The 21,237-nt window shown below is 43.0% G+C and overlaps 1 protein-coding gene across 3 annotated transcripts in view; it reads right to left on the reverse strand.

Moving 5' to 3' along the window:
• Positions 1–21,237, reverse strand: part of LOC115472985 — a 130,897-nt gene that overhangs the window by 61,627 nt on the left and 48,033 nt on the right. For all 3 annotated transcript variants that reach the window (XM_030207553.1, XM_030207551.1, XM_030207552.1), the window contains one exon: positions 2,582–2,674. In XM_030207553.1, the coding sequence (XP_030063413.1) occupies positions 2,582–2,674 (93 nt within the window). The remainder of the gene's footprint in view (positions 1–2,581; positions 2,675–21,237) is intronic.

Genomic DNA, 21,237 nt, shown 5'->3' on the forward strand with positions numbered 1-21,237 from the left:
TAAAGACTCCTATTAGCATTCAATTGCATAAAGCATATACAAATAAACAAAATTCTATAGCTACAAACTGGTATTCATGATCTGTTCTGCTATTTAAAGAAACTGTTCTTCCATCAACATGCTAATTAAAAAAAACCCAATATTGTCATCATTTTCATAGTCTTACCAACCTTATCCTGTTTGGCAAGGTAAGATTATTAGGAAAAAAAATTCAGTACCATATTCTGGGCAGCCTGATCAGGCCCTTTTGTCGGGGGGGCTAACTTGTCAAGGGTTATTATTGTGGGCAGGCCGTTTTGACACTGGCTGTTATGTCAGGGACTATTATGTCGGGAGCTTTTTTGGTTTGGAGCTTTTTTGTCGGGGCTATTTTAACCAGGTACCATCCTTTACATATACAGTGATGTGATTACAATATGTCAGATTTGAAATGTGTATCCTGCCAGAGCTAGTGTTAGACATGGTTGGCCCAGGGCAGAAACTTGGGAGGTGACCCCCAAAGCCTACCAGGCTGTGCCTTCTTCAGCTTCCAACAGGCTTAGGGCTCTGGCCAGCGGGCAGGTGCCCCAGTTACACTCCCCTAACACCATCCCTGGTAGGTGTGATCTTTATATTTTGCACAGAATAGGAGGAAATGCATCTTTTTCTATTTCTTTGGTGTTGTATTACATGCAAGGTGAGGCTTCTTGGGATTTTGGTTTAAGTTTGTTTTATTATTTTTGGTCACATGTTCAGTACAAATTGTGTGTGCATTCTGTAGTAATTTGGCTTGTTCAGACTTCTAGATAGTGGATGTAATGTGTGAAGGGGAGAGAAGGACAAGGGTTTTGTTGATCCTTGCTCTGTATTATTGTTTGTGATTTATAAAACAACAGTTGTACAAAATATTGTTCCTTTTTATACTTTAATAAAATGATTTAAATATAAAATCATAACTGTTCGAGGCTTGTGCAGATGGGGTTCAGACTGAGCTCACAGAGATGGGGCCAGACTTTGAACTTGCGTCATTCTCTACTCAGCATGAAGAAGTATGCAAGCTATAACTGAATGCACACTAACCCTTGTGGAGGAGTGGCCTAGTGGTTAGGGTGGTGGACTTTGGTCCTGGGGAACTGAGGAACTGAGTTCGATTCCCACTTCAGGCACAGGCAGTTTCTTGTGACTCTGGGCAAGTCACTTAACCCTCCATTGCCCCATGTAAGCCGCATTGAGCCTGCCATGAGTAGGAAAGTGCGGGGTACAAATGTAAAAAGAATAAATAATTCATATGGCATTACTCTACTCAAAGTAACATAGATTACTTACATACATTTGTTCTGGCAGTTCTTCATAAGAGGGTGGTGAATTTGTGGAATGGCCTCTCGATGGAGACAAAAAACTATCTGAATTCAAAGCAGCTTGGGACAAATACATAGGCTCTCTAAGGGAGTGAAAGGAAGTGTAGATGACATGGATAGGCAGACTGCATAGGCCACAAGAATTTTTGGTTGTTATTTTTTTAATCCACCTTCATTTTTCTTTGTTTACTTTTTTCTAGTACACGCCAGTGAATTCAGGGATCCAGTCTCAATAGAAACATCATGGGCATTTTAATGCATTCATATATAGAGATATAGATAAATTATGGCTGCATTTCAATTAAAATTCAGGGCATAGCCAGTTGGTCATGGTGGTGGGGGACCATATATTTCTTCTCCTTCACACCCCTCACATTTGATATCATACCTTTGCTGGTGGGTATACTGAAGCGTCCCCCTTCCTCCTTGTGCTGTCTCAGGAGTGAGGAAGCCACCGGGGTGGCTCCAGCCGCTGATGCTGGTACTCAACAAGCATGCTCAGTTCATGCACAAACTGGGGAGTGCAAGCATTGGTAGGTGGAAGAACCCTGCTGACTTCCTCACTCCTGAAGCAGTATGAGGAGGAAGGGGGTGACTCAGGCAGCAAATTTCTTCGGCTGGAGGGGCTTCAGCTACCCCACCAGCCATTGAACAAGTACTGTACCTTTGGAGTGGGCTTCACCCATTCTCTCTCTCTCCTCCCACCGTGCCTTCACCCATTTTCCCCATATGCCCCCCCCCCTGCTGTGCCTTTACCCATTCTCTCTCTCTCTTTCTCTCTCTCATGTGCCTCCCCTCCCAGCTGCATTCTCTTTCAATTTCCCCTGCCCTCCCACGTTCTGCCTCGACTGCTCTCCCCTCCCGGTTTACCTCATTACTTGTCTTGCAGTAAGTCTTTGCCCTGCATGCAGCAGTGTATTGAAATGCTGGCTCAGCCGACACCAGGCTTTTCCTTCTGACCTGGTGCCCCCTCTTCTGAAAACAGAAAGCTCGTCAGAAGGGGCAGGATGGGTCGGAAGGAAAAGAAGTAGTGCCGGCAGAGGCAGTGTTTCAATACACTGCCCCTGCAGGGCCAAGACTTACTGCAGGACAAGTAACAAGGTAAACTGTGAAAGAAAGGGAGGAAAAGTGGTTAATTATTAATCGTCGTGATTAATAATTAACACGTTAATTGCGATTATCTTGCAGCCTACATATATGGCATTTATAAGCTATAGCAAGGAAACCAGTGGCCAAAATCCTACCTTTTGCTTTTTCCGTAAAATAACTTTCACACCATCTACTGACACAATTATGCTCACTTTCTTTTTCTTGATGTTCTTTGCTTTGAATTCATACTGAGGAAAGAAAGGAAGAGCAATCAGAAACGAGCAAAAGGCTATTTCACTAGTGACAGTAGAGATATTTGTTAGCAGGTAGTTAAGTTTTGCCTTGGGCGGGGGGGGGGGGTGACAAATGTGTGGAGAAAAAAAACCAAGTTTGCTACAAATTTCATGCAGATACTAGATTTAGCCACTCTTGAGTTTAAGGACAGCTGAACTGATTTTGACCAATTTCTATGCATCACTGCATGAGGAAAAACCAAGAGCCTGATATTCAAAACTATTTAATCAGTTGAGAGGCTCTTAACTGATTAAACGGCACACAGTTGGTTATCTGTGGCTATTCAGTATCACTTATCCAGGTAGAGCAAGGGAATATTCAGCGGCACTAACTGAGCAAAACAGAAATCTTCCATCTTGTGGCTGGTTCAGGGGCAGAGTCAGCACTTAGGGGCCCTTTTACAAAAGTGCGATAGGGCTACCGCGTGGGTAGTGTGCACCAAATCGGCCATACCGCTAGGGTAGCAGGGGACCCAGCAGTAGTTCCAAAGTTGGCGCACACAGTTTCCTGCAGTAGAAAGTATTTTTTAAATTTTCTACCGTGGTGGGCGTTCCCTGCGATAATCGGCAATGCCCACGTTGCCCAATTACCACATAAGTAGCATATGAGCCCATACCACCTTCTAAAAAGGCAACAGTAAGGGCTCAGGCAGTAAATATCCGTGAGCTAATTTTAATATTAGTGCATAGCCATTTATTGCCCATTTTAAAAAGGCCTTTTCCTCGCTACAGTAAAAAGTGGCCTAGTGTATGCCAAATTCACTTGACAGAACTAGCGCAGGCCACTTTTTACCACGGCTTAGTAACAGGACCCGTTAACCGGATAAGTTAACTGGGCAAATAGGACCACATAAATAGCAGTCCTATCTTTGTATAGTTTCTCTTATTCAGTTATGGGCTGACTACTGGCACTTAACCAGATAAGTGCTGGCTGTCCGCACATATCCGAGATATTCAATGCCAGTACCTGGACATAGCATAGCACTGAATCTCTCTTCATATTTCTGCCAGCAGTGGAAAAGGAAAAAAATTGTTCACCACCAACAGCTGAATATTCTCCCCTCTCCCCCCATTATCTATAAAACCAGCTCAAACTCATTTTTAGGTTTTGCCTTTGGGGTCAGTTGCTCAGGGCTTCCATCCATGTGCAAATATTGTACAAAGAGTAGCCTTTTGGAGAAAGAGAAGGCAAGAAAACTCCCCACAAAACACGGAGGTGGTCTTTTACTAAGACGCACTAGCATTTTTAGCTCAATCTAAAATTCAGTTGCCACTAAATGCAGAGACGCCCATTATATTCCTATAAACATCTCAGCATTTACCGCAAGCTGATTTTTAGCGTGAGCTAAAATCACTAGCGCACCTTAGTAAAAGACCCCCTGAGTTATTAGATTCTAAATTGGAAAAAAAGAAGTCCATGTGCACTTTAACATGGTACAAGAAACATGGAGTAAGAAAAATGTTTACCCTACAGAAATACAGAGGTAAACTAATAATGAGGCAACAGAGCAAACCCATGTTGCATGGCACTTCAGATAGTTTCTGTCCATATTCCCACACATCTCCCAGCTATATAATTCAAAAAAACTTATTCCCTTAAATTATGTTCCCTAGATCCTAAATTAAACTTGGTGCATTTACTGGCAGAGGATCTGGAGCATTTGTAATGTTCAAAATCAAACACACACACACAAATCTTCTCAGTTTGCACTTATAAGGCTGCCATTCTAATTCCTTGGCTTGTCTTTGTTTCCTTCCTAAAGTTTTGATAGCATACCATTTCAGAAATTTAAACATTTCTAAGTAATTATTCTCAAGAGAGCTCCTTCAACAATGCTTAATGTCAAAGCTGTACTGCCCATTTCTTACCACTCTAAAAAAAAAATTGGGATAACAAAACACTGGCAGAAATTGGAAATATCAATACCAAAACAAAATCCCACAGTAAAGAAAAGTAACCAACAACTTACAAAAGTGTTTTGTTGTGTGCTCCGGTTTGTTTATTTATGCATTTGTATCCCACATTTTCCCACCTTTTGGTAGGTTCAATGTGGCTTACATGCATCTGGAGTAAATTGGTTAAAATTTTTATAGAACAGGATTAGTTGCGAGACCATCACATCATAAGAACCAAAAGGACTAATACTCAACTGTGTGTTTCTTAGCATAGGACAGCTACACTTAGAAGTCCCACTTCAATCAGAGTAAACTAGAAAATCCCACTCTAATCTACCTAAACATTTTATTTGAAGAAAAGACCTGAAAAGTTAAAAGCCTGATATAGGCTTAGGTTATACCTTTTGATTATAAGACAATCTGAGTGCAAACTATACAAAATGTTATATCATATGTATAAAAAAATCAAGTTTACATTAATAAGTGTGTTCCAAGAACCAAAATAAACACATAAAAATTGAGAACATAGGTCTGAAAAAAATGTGTAAACAAAAAGTCATGATATGTCTCCTTAATGATCATGGAGTATCATTGGAAAACTCCTATTGAAAATTATATTAAGCTAAGTACTTTTTATACATATCTTTTCAGGAAATTGGTCACAATAATATAAATGAACTGTAATGAAAAAAAGCACACAAAAAATATTAAATGTAATACGGGATCGATGACAATTACATGCCCATTCTGATCAATGTTTGGCAAAACTGAATTGCCAATGTGGTGGTAGCATGCGCATCTGACAGATTCAATAGTAATATCTGACGTTTTTGAAAAGATGATGATAGGAGCTGGGTGTTTCTACTGATATAAATAAAAAGTATAGCATACTACATATATACAGTATCAATGCATAAATGAGTATGGAATGTTACCTAATCTTTAAGCCTTATCCAAATCAAATGCATAAAACACAAATACATGGAGCCTTGTTATGAATCAGAATGTTGCTGAATCAATGTAAATGTCCTTTAAATGGAGAGATCAAATCGAACTGGTAGATTTGCACAGAGAGGTAGTAAAAAAAAAATTTTTTTTTTAACATTAAAGAAAAAGTGCTGATTCACTACAGCTGAAAGTTATGCTACAGTGTGTTGGAGAGAGAGCTACTATTTTATCACATAGGATAGGCGATACATTTTTCTTGCCCGACACAGCCCTGCAACGGGCGAAACACGGCCTATGCCAGGCATCTGGTTCTTTTATATACTGTACTGAATATATATATAAGATAATACAAGATTTCTTCAGAACTGCTTCTTTGCTTTTATTTTATTTATTGGGATTTTACCACATTGGATCTTGCAGATCGTCTGCCCTGTTTTTTTGTGTGTTTGTTTATTTCTGGGTTTATTGTTCATATAAAACATTTTTAGTTTTTTTTTTTTGTTTCTTCTTCTATACTGTCTTTGATTGCAGTTAATCTCTCAGTTGTGCACAGTTTCTATTAGGTGCTGTAGGGCTTTATAAAAAAACACATTAGGATTTTGTTTTAACATTAGACTTTTGTATAGATATGCAGAAAGCTTATGTGTCGTTTCTAATCATGCTTCAACAGTGACCTTTTCGGTCTTATTCAGTTGTATGATAAAACGTGTAAAATAAAAATGTCTGCTATGTTTTGATTTATGCTCAATTTTCTTCACGTTTAGGTTTTTGATCGAATCTGTAGTTTATTTTGTAAAGTTTTATAATTTTTGCTTTTCTTCAGACTCCTAAAGCAGGCCTCATGGCCGAAACACAGCCCATGCTGACTCTTGGTTGTATTGATACAGTAAATTGTTCAGCAACTCTGGTTTGCTTTGTTTCTGTCACCCCACTGTGTGGATGGTCTTAAGAATTTTACTTCCAGGAACTTGTCCAAAACCCAGCTATGCTAACTGCTTTTACCACATCTCCAGTAATGAATTCCAGATCATAATGTCCCCTTCACCCCCCCCCCCCCCCACCAATTCCCACAACTATTTAATATAAACATGTGCACTTGTTTTTTTAACGGAAGATCTGGAGATTAGCAATCTGGCAATCTAAGAATTATGCTCAGAATTCCTTTTGTATTGTGTTGCATTTGTCATCCTACATATTAACTCTGCCCCACCCATATATATTGTTTGTATATAAAAATATGTTTAATTTGATTATATTTCCAACCCCAATTTGACAAACCTTTCTCCCTGAATTTTCTATACAGAAGAACCTGAAAGTCTGGTGTAATGTTTCTCCTTTTCTACCTTAATACAGGATTGAACTTATCCATTTGGATGAGAAGGGAGGCAGAATTTATGTTACACTGAGGAATACACTGCTCTTAGTCACTTTTCTTGGCAGGCAGGGCAACTTACAGTGCAATGTGTGTGAATGACATCCATATGTGTCTACATAAGTTAATTTGCTTCTCAGTTTTGGCAGCTGGCACCATTGATCACTGCAGTATAATACATCCCATGCTCATCCTGTCTCCCCCACAAGCAGATCCAAATCATGCACTTGCTGTCAGTAAGGGCCAAAATACCACCTGCTCCAACCAGAAGAAACATTCTCAGCCTTAGAATTACAAGCCACAGTGCTATTTCTGATTTGATCAAAAAACATTTGGCTAAAAAGGCCTCTCACACCCCATGTCCTCTATTTTTTTAGCTCATTTCTTTTCATTGATAGCTTAAGGCCATTTAGGAACAGAACGATACCTACCATGCCAGAAAGGTTTGTAGCTGAGCCAACGGAAGGTTAATGACTTGTCCAAGACCACAAAAAGCTGCAGTGGGATTTGAACCCATGCGTCCCTGGCTTTCAGCCCACTGCTCTAACCACAAGGCTATTCCTCCATGCCAATAAAGTGATCACAGAATAATTTATTCTTCTGGACCATCAGTTTTCCTTCTGTTCCTCTGAACTGGTTCAAATCAGGACGAATGCTGGGACCTGGTGCCACAAGACCTCATTTTCAACTACCCAAGGATTTTTTTCATCTGTTTTATATTCACCTGCATCCTCCTTCCCCTCCCAATTCACCCAGTCCAGTAACTGATGCAACAGTCCCTGAATTAGTAGTAGTAATTAAGGTCATGCACAAAGGCTCCTTCCCTGACTTTACAGAGAAATTCTTTAACTTGGTGCTCACATCTATATTCCACTCACATGCTATATATATAAGTGCACACGGTGTTAATATACAAGGTCGTGCCTAAGTGCTACAGCGCATAACTGAAAGGGGGTGTATAGGTGGGAAGCATCAGTGGTTTATGGGCATGTGTCCAACTTACACACAACTTACAGAACACTAGGGAGATGCACAAAGGTCCCCGTAAAGAACCGCCTGGTATTTTCACCGTGGTAAAAATTACCGAGTCAGAAATACTGAGCAATTCATAAAGCAAATCACATGCAAATGAGCTGATCGCTAAAACAGCCAAATCGGTCAGCTGTGCATGCACTGAACCTGCTACAGCTTTCACACCAGGGGCGTAGCTACGGGTGGGCCTGGCTGGGCCCAGGCCCACCCAATTTCAGCCCAGGCCCGCCCAGCGCCAGCCCCAGCACCCATTGCCGGCCACTGCTGCTTTTCCTGTTGAGCAGCAGTGGCCGGCGCTACAAAAAGAAGAAGCGCTAACGGCGCTAAGGACGAGAAATGTTTAAAAAAAAAAAAGCGCGGCACCGGCAGGCACTGTCTCGGCAGCCTTAAGGCATGGGCTGCTGAGGCATTGGCTGCTGGCTTGCAGACTCCTCCCGACTGCGGGAGGAGCCTGCGAGCCAGCAGCCAATGCCTCAGCAGCCAATGCCTCAAGGCTGCCGAGACAGTGCCTGCCGGTGCCGCGCTTTTTTTTTTTTTTTTAAACATTTCTCGTCCTACGGTGCTTAGCGCCGTTAACGCTTCTTCTTTTTGTAGCGCCGGCCCTGCTGCTCAACAGGAAAAGCAGCAGTGGCCGGCAATGGGAGCTGGGGCTGGCATGCAGGGCGGGCCTCGTCGAAGAAAAGAGGGAAAACAGATGGAAGGATGGCAGAGAATGAGGGAAAACAGATGGAAGGATGGGGAGAAAGAGGAAAAACATGGAAGGATGGGGAGAAAAGAGGGAAAACAGATGGAAGGATGGCAGAGAAAGAGGGAAACATGGAAGGATGGGGAGAAAGAGGGAAAACATGGAAGGATGGGGAGAATGAGGGAAAACATGGAAGGATGGGGAGAAAAGAGGGAAAACGGAAGGATGGCAGAGAATGAGGGAAAACATGGAAGGATGGGGAGAAAGAGGGGAAACATGGAAGGATGGGGAGAAAAGAGGGAAAACAGATGGAAGGATGGCAGAGAATGAGGGAAAACATGGAAGGATGGGGAGAAAGAGGGAAACATGGAAGGATGGGGAGAATGAGGGAAAACATGGAAGGATGGGGAGAAAGAGGAAAAACATGGAAGGATGGGGAGAAAAGAGGGAAAACAGATGGAAGGATGGCAGAGAATGAGGGAAAACATGGAAGGATGGGGAGAAAGAGGGAAAACATGGAAGGATGGGGAGAAAGAGGGAAAACATGGAAGGATGGGGAGAAAAGAGGGAAAACGGAAGGATGGCAGAGAATGAGGGAAAACATGGAAGGATGGGGAGAAAGAGGGAAAACAGATGGAAGGATGGCAGAGAATGAGGGAAAACATGGAAGGATGGGGAGAAAGAGGGAAAACGGAAGGATGGCAGAGAATGAGGGAAAACATGGAAGGATGGGGAGAAAGAGGGAAAACATGGAAGGATGGGGAGAAAAGAGAAAACAGATGGAAGGATGGGGAGAAAGAGGGAAAACATGGAAGGATGGGGAGAAAAGAGGGAAAACAGATGGAAGGATGGGGAGAAAGAGGGAAAACATGGAAGGATGGGGAGGAAAAGAGGGAAAACAGATGGAAGGATGGCAGAGAATGAGGGAAAACATGGAAGGATGGGGAGAAAGAGGGAAAACATGGAAGGATGGGGAGAAAAGATAGAAAACAGATGGAAGGATGGGGAGAGAAAGAGGGAAAACGGATGGATGGGGAGAGAGACTCTGAATGGAAGGATGGGGAGAGAAAGGGGAAAGACTGGAAGGATGCAGAGAGAAAGGTGAGAGACTGGAAGGATGTGGATAGAGAAGGGACACTGAACAGAAAAGGGTAGAGTGATACAGAGACACTGGTTAGAAAGAGGGAGAGAGACATTAGATGGAAAGATCAGGAGAGAGGATAGATGGATGGAAGGATGGGGAGAGAAAGAGGGAAGACGCTGGATGGAAGGGTAGGGAGAAAGAGATGACACTGGACGGAAGGATGCAGAAAGAAAGAGGGGAGACTACTGGAAGGATGGGGAGAGAAAGAAGAGAGCTGCTGGATGGAAAAGGAGAGTAGTGAAAGACTGGAGAATAAGAGGAAGGGGCATGGGGAGAACAAGGGTGAGAAAAAGATGAAAAGCCATAAGTAGATGAAGGAAATTAAAGAATGGATAGTAAGAATGAATTAAATCAGGACAGAGAGAGAGAGGCAGAAAAATATTGAAGAACAAAGAAAAAGGAGAGAAAAATGAGAAATGGCCAGGAAACCATGGCAGAAGAGTTAAGCGAAAACGAAGGAAAGCAGAATCTAGAGACTGGGAGCGACACAATGAGAAAAAGTAAATGGCCATACAAGAAAGGTAAAGAAAATAATTTTATTTTTAATTTAGGATAAAGTAATATGGTACCTGTGTTAATGAAGTTTCAGAGACCAATACTTCCTTCCTTAGGTCAGGCGAGGATACCGTAACAGCATTATACTGACCTGAGGCAGGAGGTTTTGGCCTCTGAAAGCTCATTGAAAAGGGTGTTAGGCTATTAAATAAATTTTCTGAAATCTGATGCACTGAAAAGCAGCACTTTACCCTGTGTGACAAATGCATCTGATTAGCGTGACTAAATTTTGCTGGGGGAGGGGGGTAGAGAGAAAATTTTGTGCCCACCCACTTTGGGTTCAGGCCCATCCAAAATTGGCAGTCTGGCTACGCCACTGTTTCACACACGCACACAAGCTACGTGTCTGAAAGCAGTGTGTATCTCCCCTACCCCATCAGCAGCACAAGTGGGGACGGGAAGAAGAACAGCAGCAGTCCTTCTGCGCAGGATGTCAGAGGAGCCAGCAGAAGAAGGAGGGAGGAGGACGGCAGACAGCTTCATTTTTTTTAAATACTGTTGAAAAAGGCCTGATTTTTATGGGGAGCTTAAATCTGGGGAGGCGCTGACAGACTTCAGCAAGGTTGGCTGTGCTGTGTCGAGCCACAAGATAGAACCCAGCTGTACAAAAGTGAAGAACACTGCTTACGGCTGCTCCAGACCTCCCGGTAAATGTTGCTCATTAAAAGGTAGGCAGACCTTGCTGTGCATCGCTTGTAAACAGCCATTCATCATACAGAATGCACATCTAAATACTAATCAGCTCATTTGCATGCACTTGCATGCGATTCCCGCTGCATGCGATTCCCACTGCAGCCAGTCAAAAATACACAGTGCTGGCCTGGTAATTTTTATGCATCTGCCCCTAAGTTCAGCACTTTGCATGGTGCACTTAGATGCACCCATTCATACCTGCATTGACCTGGCATAAAATAGTCACGCCTAAATTTTGGAATACCAATTTGGGTTAAATGCTATTATTCTATAATGGAAACTTACTGCACAGATGCTGTTACAGAACTGGCGCTCAGCATTAGTGTGTTTAAATGGGTAAGCCAAATTAAAGCCTATGAGGGCAACTAAGACTACCTACTAGGTGCCTCCCTTGAGCAAATGATCACAACTTCTTTCCTCTTGTGGCCTAATGCTGCTTTCTCAGCCTCCCCAGTCAATCGGGGGAGCAGATGACCTCTTTAGAGAATAAAGCTTAGGTTTGGCCAATCAGTATAGAAAAGGGGTGGGCAACCTCGGCCCGAGGGCCAGAACCCAGTAGGGCTTTCAGGATTTCCTCAATTAATATGCATGAGATCTGTCTGCATGCACTGCTTCCAATGTATGCAAATAGATCTTATGCATATTCATTGAGGAAATCCTGAAAACCAGGCTAGGTTGCGGCCCTCAAGGGCTGAGTTGCCCACCCTTGGTATAGAATAACTGTTCTTTTAAAGAAGGGCAGGGGACAGGGTGGAGAGCAAGCCGATATGTACCACAAAGGCAAAAAGGCACAACCATCTGTCCAAGAATTCACAATCTTTAAATGAAACCAAGCAGCCACAAGATCATAAACAACAGCCAAAATTTAAGAAAAGTTACTTATTATAAATTTGGAGAGTTTTAAGTATATATTGTCACAACAAAATTCTGTAACCAAATCCAGTACAGTCTCACTGTGTATGCCTATTTTCTTTTTCTGCCACGGAGCAGCTATTCTGGTCAAACAAAAACAGGATCATTAACAAAAATGTAAACAAAAAGACAAAAAAGGATATGAGATTGTTGAAATAAAGCCAAATCAACTAGCACAAGAAAAATGGAATTGGCCAAAACCAAAATAAGCCACTGAAGTTGATAGCAGATGTAGACATACTCAACCTCATGTGATCTGCCCATTCATCTCTCCTAGCACCTGCCCCCCCTCCACACCTACATTATATAGACCCACTTAATTTCACTTGATAATTTTGATGACTACTTAGGAATCTCTGTATTCCCTGAAAAGAAAGATTTTTTTTTTCTTTAATGTGTGTTTTCTAGTTTTCTTTTAGGGCTCCTTTTACTAGGTGGCGGTAAGCCCAACGCGGGCTTACTGTTCACTATTTAGGAAGTACTGCCGGGCTAACGCAGCAGCCTGGCGGTACTTCCCCCCCTACCGCGCCATCATTTCTTGCGCTACACAAATTTGTAGTGTCGGATACTACCCGGCGGTAATCGGGCAGTGCCGCATGCTGCTCGGTTACCGCCGGGTTAGCGTGGGAGCCCTTACCACCACCTCAATGGGTGGCGGTAAGGAATCCTCCCAAAATGGCCGCACAGCAAGTGCTTTACTTGCTGCTCGGACATTTCCTGAAGGAAAGTTAAACCGGGCCTTTTTACCAGCTGCGGTAAAAGAGGGCCTCGGCGCGCATGTAAAACTCAAGCCGAAGCAGGCCTCTTTTTGCCGCAGCTTGGTAAAAGGGGGCTTTATATATTTATTGTACATTTCTAGCCTGCCTAAACACCAGGCAGGTTACAATTAACACACAAAACACCATAAACATAAACTAAAGCAATCAATTTAACATGCAACTTGAAATTCCTTCCTACTGAATATCAAACATGCAAACAAAACCAGATTTAAGTCATTTCCAGCTAAGGGCAAGACTGCAGCACTTGAATTAAGCTAAGAAAAATAATGACTTAATATTCCAGAGCCTGTCCTAGAAATGCTTTCATTCTGCTATTCCTGCTACTGGGTCAACACATTTGGCTTTCAAAGGACAACTTTTGAAGCAGTATTTTAACTCAGTCAAGCAAACATCTGTTCTTTCACATGTCCAAGTCTACCAATTAGTGTTGCCTTGCTAGAAGTGTTGGCTCTTACATTGTGGGGTCAAGTGAAGTCAATACTCTAGCCCCAGTAGTAAGGCAGTCTCAAAGGTGCAGCGGTGACCATGGCAAAGGTATCTGTATTAAGTCTCTTGCAATGAAGTGGGTCCTGAGCAGCTACAGTAAATCATCCATGCAGAAGTGGAGCCGTTTTGCTTCAGACTGAATTTGTCTGTGCCAGGTCTTTCTTAGAGCACTATTTACAGCCTTGCAACCAGTGGTGGATACCATTGGAATAAACCTTCTTAATAGTCATGATCCCTCCACTCTGCAGAGGACCAAGCCAGCAGAGGTGTGCTTGTTTAAAAAAAAAAATTTTCAAATGGTTTCATTGTACCAGTGATCCAACAGCGAGATGCGAGAATCATATGCAAGCATTTCATCTGGAACACTGTCAGCTTGCACAAGCTCTCAGCTAGCAATGTCCACATTTCTGATGTATTACAAGAAGGACTGGGATGCCTCTAGTATTAAAAACTAATCTTGGTCTTCACACAACGCTGTGCTTCTTCCAGAGGAACCATTTTAGACTAGTGCATGGGCGCTACCAATTCTAGCTACAATATCAGCAATTTGAGGCAGAGATCACTGATTGTAAATATTTGAATTCCTTCACCTACTCTATAGGCTCGCCATAGAGTAACAGGCTCACTTTTGAGTTGTCCAATGTCATGCATTCGGTTCTCTTTGCATTGATCTGTAACCCCCGTTTTCCTGCTTAATGAATATATCTTTAGTCAGAACATCACTGTGCTGCGTCATTACAATTTTTTCCACATTATTTAACCGCAGAGTGAACTACTGAGAGTGCAGGACCAATTCAGGACTATTCTCTGAAGCACATATCGAAATATGGCCCATGTCGGTGTTTGAGCTGCACCAAACAAGAGAAGTGTGCTGGTTATATATTAATTGATGGAGTAGTCAAACTTTGTCAGATATTAGATATATGCTGGTCAAAATCTAAAGTTAAAAATTAAAATCACAGATTAGTACTGAACCAATGACGAGCAAATGCGAACCACAGATGCACGGCATATGTGAAAAGAGTTGCTACTGATGGTTCACTCTGCGGTGAAATAATGTGGAAAAAACTCTAATGAGAATGCAAGAATGTTCTGACTAATGTTTTAAACCCCCCGCTGAGTAAAATCTCTCCACTACTAACCTAATTTGGTCTAGTGATTATATCTAGCAGCTCTTGGGCCTTGGCATCCGATTCTTCCAAGAAAACATTATTGACATCTTGCATCAGTAAATGTCAGGCCATCTGCACCCACATGCTCAGCCAAACTTTGCTTCATGTCCTAATCGATACCCACATTGAACAGAAGTGGCGACAACACACATCCTGGTGTTTGAACAATTAAAATGTTTTAACTTGTCTCCATGCACTTTCACTTTGCAGGATACACCAGAAAAGACAGAAATAACCAGGACTAATTTCTGTGGTGACTGCCAGGCTCATTTTTCAGCACATGGTTAAGAAACTACGGTGGCCCAAGCAGTGTAAAAGCTTATTGTGTATCCATGAATAAATGCACCCCAAATCTTTTGTGGGTTCACTTCTGATCTGTACCAGAGGCGTATCTGGACTTCGGCAGGAGGGGGGGGCCAGAGCCAGAGGCAGGGGGCACGTTTTAGCCCCCCAGGCGCCAACTTTGACCTTCCCCTCTCCAGCCGCCAACCCTCCCCCGCCGCCATCACCTACCTTTGCTGGCGGGGGACCCCAACCCCCGCCAGCCGAGGTCCTCTCTTCCGTTGCAGCAAAGCTTCCTTCAGTTTCAAATTCTGAGTCTGACGTCCTGCACGTTGTACGTGCAGGACGTCAGACTCAAAACAGGAAGCTTTGCTGCAACGGAAGAGAGGACCTCGGCTGGCGGGGGTTGGGGGTCCCCCGCCAGCAAAGATAGGCGACGGCGGGTTGGCGGCGGGAGGGGGGTGGAGAGGGTCATCGGCAGGAGGGTCCAGGGCCAAATCTACGGGGGCCCAGGCCCCCGTGGCCCCACGCAGATACACCCCTGATCTGTACTTGGTCTTGTCAGAGAAGCTCCTGAGCAGAAGCACTAGAACAAGACCCAAACGTGGACTTGCAAGAGGAATGCAGGTCGAGAGCGTGCTGACTTGAATAGCACAGCCTCTTTAATGACACCACTGGGCAAAATGAATATTGTTTCAGAGTGTTCGGGTGCAGTCATTCCTGCCACTGGCAACACTGTACAGAATGCTCTTACTACTGTATTTTTCCATTTTTCTGGATTATTATTTTTTTTCTGGTAAGTAGTCAGTCATCCTTAGATTGTTAAAATATTTCCAGGCTCTGTCTTCTTCAGTGCAGGAGAGTGAATAATGGAGTGCCACAGGGATCTGGTCAGGGATCAGTGCTATTTTAATACATTTTGAAATGAGCTGGAAATTGGAATGACAAGTGAGGTAATTAAATCTGCAGATGACACAAAACTATCCAATACTGTTAAAACACATGCGAACTATGAAAAATTACACGAAGACCTTAGGAAATTGGAAGACTGGGCATCCAAATGTCAGATGAAATTTAAATGTGGACAAATGCAAAGTGACGCACATTGGGAAGAATAATCCAAATCATAGTTACTTGATGCTAGGGTCCACTTTAGGAGTCAGCACCCAAGAAAAAGATTTAGGTGTCATTGTAGACAATATACTGAAATCTTCTGCCCAGTGTGTGGAGGCACTGATGATAACCTCTCTTCCTTTTTAAAGTGTAACCAAAATTCGATTACAGGTAAAGTATTATATCACAAGAAAGTAGAAAATTCACCACAGATTAGTAAGAATTACCCTTGAAAATTTACCATAATAAAAACTGGTACTCTTTGCAGGTATTATGGCCGGCATTAAGCCTATTTCTGTTATGATCTTCAGAGAAACATTAAATATTAGCTGACTAGATTGCACTAAAGAGGAATTATAAATCTTGCATTTTACTATGCATGCTAAAGCATGGCAGAATGGGCCTATTACACACAGACACCACTGTCCTCCGAAGCAGTGCTGTATCCCAGTCTAATTAAAACATGTTCAAAGAGCTTAGATTAGAGAGCATGAATTCTAGATCATTGTGGAGTCACGCATTGTTGGCTTTTAAAACTACTGTCTTTGAATTTTCAATGTTTTAATTAGAGATCTTCAAAACAAAATCTAAGGCAGCAAGACATGGAAACAGGATATATATTGAAGATCTCAAAGCTGAAATCTTAGAATTCCAATGTTATGCATCCGTATTACACTTTTTTGGGGTGGGGGAGGGCTTTGTATGGTACAAAAAAAAAAAAAAAAAAGATGCCCAGAATTACACGAATAGCTTTTTTTATTGCTTGCAGCATTAATAAAAAAAACAAAAAGTGGTCAAATAAAAATATACCCATGCTAATAGATCTGCATACTTCAGACTATGTTTAGCAGCAGCTACACAAAGGCAGAAAAATATGTATGCAATACTCTGTACTAAACCGGAATACTGTGGTGCTGGAAATGTGCCCACATTTCCTTGTTAGTTCTAGTACTCAGCATGAGCTCTAAGTATGTGGAGTCTCTGCCAGGTCATTGGCCCAAAATTCTTCCTTTCCATCCCCCCCCCCCCCCCCCCCCAATCTATGGCAAATCATGGCCAGAGGACAGTAGCGCACATGGGGAGAATAAGAATGAGTTGATGACTGAGCCATGGGAGATTTCACTCAACAATGATTTTTTGTTGTTGTTTTTTTTAATGCAATGAAGGCCTGTCCTGATCCTATGTAAAAGGTAGAATGACAAACATTTTGTAGATGAGATTAACTTGTAAAAGTGCTTTGATTTCTTTTTTTTTTTTCATAATAATGCAGTTTCTTTCATACTCGCTAGATTACCATACCCAGCAAAGTTTTCAAAAAAGGCAAGAAACTGGATTGTGCAGAAGGAGAGAGAGTGCTCTGGTTTAGTTATATTTAAGTGCCACCACCCTCTCTGCAGCAAGTAAAAAACAAACAAAAAAAAAAAGTTAGCAAAATTTGTATTTTGAAGCAGCCTCCCTGCCCTTTTACCCAGTGGAAGAGTCATGAATGTTGTCACAGAGCTCAGCATATCATCTTTAGCAAACAGGAAAGAGACTGCAGGAACTAAATGATGGGTAATACCCAAGCAATCCGAAATAACCCCTCTTTACATTGCATTGATCACAAACCTCTCATTATCCCTGGTGTTCCTGAGAAAAGGCCAGAGTTATTGCAGCCATGCAACTCCAGCAAAGGGCTCTTGATGGAGTATTCTACCACTGCTGCAAACCAGCTCAGCTCACAGAATCAGAATGGCTTATTTCTGAGGCTGAAGCAGAAAGCCGTGTGTTACGGACACATTGATCCAGTCCGGGTTTTGCTTCCAATGAAAGCAATGGAAGTAAAACCCAGACTGGCTCAATCTGTCCTACTTTTTCTGGAGCCATATGGTAACTTTACGTGGGTACAGCCACAGGTGGATGTCTGCTTCTACCGTGAGCGTAATACAGTGGCATGCAGCAAAATAAGCGTATGCAAATTTTACACAAGCAGACCTTGTGTACCAACCGGGGGGGGGGGGCCTACCAGATGCATGCGCACAAAGGTTTTGAAGTCAGCGCAGCTTTTTCTGTGTATGTCAGAACAAAAATGAAAGTCTCAGCACCCATTCTTCTGCACACAAATATCAGCTTCGCAAAAATTTCTTGCGCATAAAGTTTATGCAAGGCAATTATTAAGGCACAGACGAAAAGGCGCCAATGTATGCCAACAATTTCGTTTTATTCCAACATGAGCATGATCTGTTACTTCCCATCAGTCTTTTAGGTTGAAATTTGTTTTATTGGTAAGAGAAAAGACATATAAGCTTGTGAAAAACACGAGAATTAAGTTTTCCTCAGGTAGGAGTAGCAAGATACAAATCTTTTGGAACCTACTTGGAGGGAACGTTTCCTCATATAGGCAGCAGGACCAAAACCGGGGGGGGGGGGGGGGGGGGCCACTGCCCGATAGCTGGCCATATCCCACCAAAGATCTCTTAAAGGCCATATCAAAATACCAATATATTTGAAAGAGTAAGAGATTTAATGGCACTCCCATCATTAAACTTGCAGGCATTTCTTCTGGTTGCAGAAGACAAAACTTACATTAAATCTTATCTAACCCTTCTATGGTGCCCCAGACTTGACAAAATGTTCCTCACATTGTCCATTTGGCAAATGCCACTATTTCCTTCTAAGCATTGCCCAAAATACTCAATGGTCTCATTACTATACATTTTAATACAATGTGTGGCCATGTCTTCCTTGGGAGTTAACACCCACGCTCAATCCCTCTCTGTATTGATTGGCCATTAAGTCTTGCACATTAACTACTGGAGGAGTGGCCTAGTGGTTAGGGCACCAGTCTTGCAATCCAGAGGTGGCCGGCAGTGGCGTAGCCAGGTGGGGAGCGGTCGCTCCCCTGAACGGATTTTTAAACAAAATGGCGCCTATGCAATTTTGAACCAGCAGGGCCGGCACTTTTTTTTTTTTTTTTACATTTGCAGTTTCTCCTCTCCCTTCCCACCCCACCGTTCCACAACACGCTTCCCTCTCCAGAGTCTCCAAGCCCACCACCACTCTCAGTCGCTGCAGCAGCAACAACAAACTGCTTGACTAGGCCCGGCAACGGATCCTTCTGCTTTCGTCACAAGTCCCACCCTCACGCAAACAGAAAGTGTCTGAGCTGGAGGAGCGAGTCGAGACGCGGTAGAGGGAAGGAACAGGATCTGTTGAACGAAGCAGGTTTGACGGTCCCAGGGGGGATGACAACGACACAGAAAGCGGCGCTGGACTCGGGGGGGGGGGGGGATAGAAGGAGAGAGGGGAAACAGCGGTGCTGGACTCGGGGAGGGGGGGATGGAAGGAGAGAGGGGAAACAGCGGTGCTGGACTCGGGGAGGGGGGGATGGAAGGAGAGAGGGGAAACAGCAGTGCTGGACTCGGGGAGGGGGGGATGGAAGGAGAGAGGGGAAACATCAGTGCTGGAATCGGGGAGGGGGAGAGAGGGGAATCAGAAAGCAGTGCTGGACTCGGGGAGGGGGAGAGAGGGGAATCAGAAAACAGTGCTGGACTCAGGTAGGGGGGTTGAAGGCAACGAACTTAGATAAAGGAGGAGACGCTACCCACTTACTGAAAATCTTATTATTGCAGTCCATCAAATTGTCAACAGATAACAGATGCCATTAGTATGTCATTCAGTGCATGACTGAATATGAATATCTGTCCAAAATAAAAATCAAAAAGGTTTTGAATTTGATATTCACCATAAGAGTTAGTAAGAATTCACCATCCCTCAGTCAAAATAAATTTTAGAGGACCTATAAAAACCAGTAGTTGATCCTAGTCCGTCTTAACAAGAGTTACAGGATTATTTCTAAACACTGGGAGCTTCATGTATGCACTATTAGACAGATAAAGAGAAATTCTTTAATAGGATGCCAGCTATTTGATAGCGGGAACATAAAACGCACGTTCAGTGCCAAACAGATGTAGCGAAGAAAAGGAAGAAGACAAGAGGAGAAGAAATTGAAAGCCCAACTTGGGAAACAATTTGTAAGGCTGACTCATGGAACATGGGAAAAAAAAGACTGGGACCAGCCAAATTCCCAGACAACAAAGGTAGAAAAAAATATTTGTATTTAATACTTTGTAGGGCCTGAGATGCTGCTTTGTAAAATGTACATTTTTTTTCTATTTTTATTTTGCAAAAATGTACATTTAAAAAATGTTTTATTTTGCATTTCTGTCTCTTTTTTACCAGTATTGCACTGTTTATAAAGTCTGGCTTCCTTGGGCAGATTGGGGGGAGGGTCTCTATTTCAATCTTTGTTGTTTTGTTTTGGTGGCTCCGTATTAGATTGGTAGCAAGGAATGTTGTCACAATTTGTGTTTCTGCCAGGTGCTTGTGACCTGGATTGGCCACTGTTGGAAACAGAATACTGGGATAGATGGACTGTTGGTCTGACCCAGTATAGGTACTCTTAGGTTATATAGATGAGGGTCTGTCCATGTTCTGCATGTGTGACTGAGGTGAAGGAATCTGCTAGCATGTAGTGTCTGTGTAGCAATGTGTAACAGTGCAGCTTATTCAAGTTTGGTGCTCCAGAGCCTAGTCCTATATAATAATTCTCACTTCCAACGTTCGAATGTGCCTGGGACCGTGCCTCCCTCGGAGGTGGTCTGCTAGGCAGGCACGCACTGACATCAGTGACATCAGTGACAGCTGATACCAAAGTAAGGGGAGGAGTGACGTCAGACGCACGCAGAGGAACTTGAACACAAAATCATTAAAGAAGCATCGCCGCAAAGGCCAGCACAGGACTTCGGCTGATGGGGGTTGGGGTCCCCCATTAGCACAGGTACTGGACGGCGGCGGGGGACGTTTTTTTGCCGAGAAGGGGGGGTCGACAGGGTAGCGGAAGCGGGGGGTGAAAACGGAGGGAGGGCAGAGTCTGGAACAGCGAGGGAGGGTGGGGGATGGCCTTGCTAGCGCCCGTTTCCTTCCTTTTTGAAACGGGCATTTTTTACTAGTGTAATATATATAGCACTGTCTTTTCATAGGTGGGTTCAGTCTGTTATTGTGTGGTAAGTTTGGTGTTCTAGGGCAGTGTTTCCCAAGTTGGTCCTGGAGTACCCCCTTGCCAGTCAGGTTTTCAGGATATCCACAATAAATATGCATGACATTGATTTGTATATACTGCCTCCATTAAATGCAAATCTTTTCATGCAGATTCATTGTGGATAGCCTGAAAACCTGAATGGCAAGGGGGTACTCCAGGACCACCTAGGGAAACACTTCTTTAGATCCCACTGTAATATTTATATCACCGTCTTTTCATAACTGAGTTATGATGTGGTAAGTTTTTAGTATAGGTTTTGGGTGTCTTTTTGCAGAGGTTTGTGTTATTTCACAAAGGGGCCTGTTTACTAAAGTGCATTAGTGTTTTTAGAGCGCCTACACTTAGTGCACTCGCTAGCCATGTAGGCGC

This window comes from Microcaecilia unicolor, chromosome 6, assembly GCF_901765095.1.
Source record: "Microcaecilia unicolor chromosome 6, aMicUni1.1, whole genome shotgun sequence".
NCBI lineage: Eukaryota > Metazoa > Chordata > Amphibia > Gymnophiona > Siphonopidae > Microcaecilia > Microcaecilia unicolor.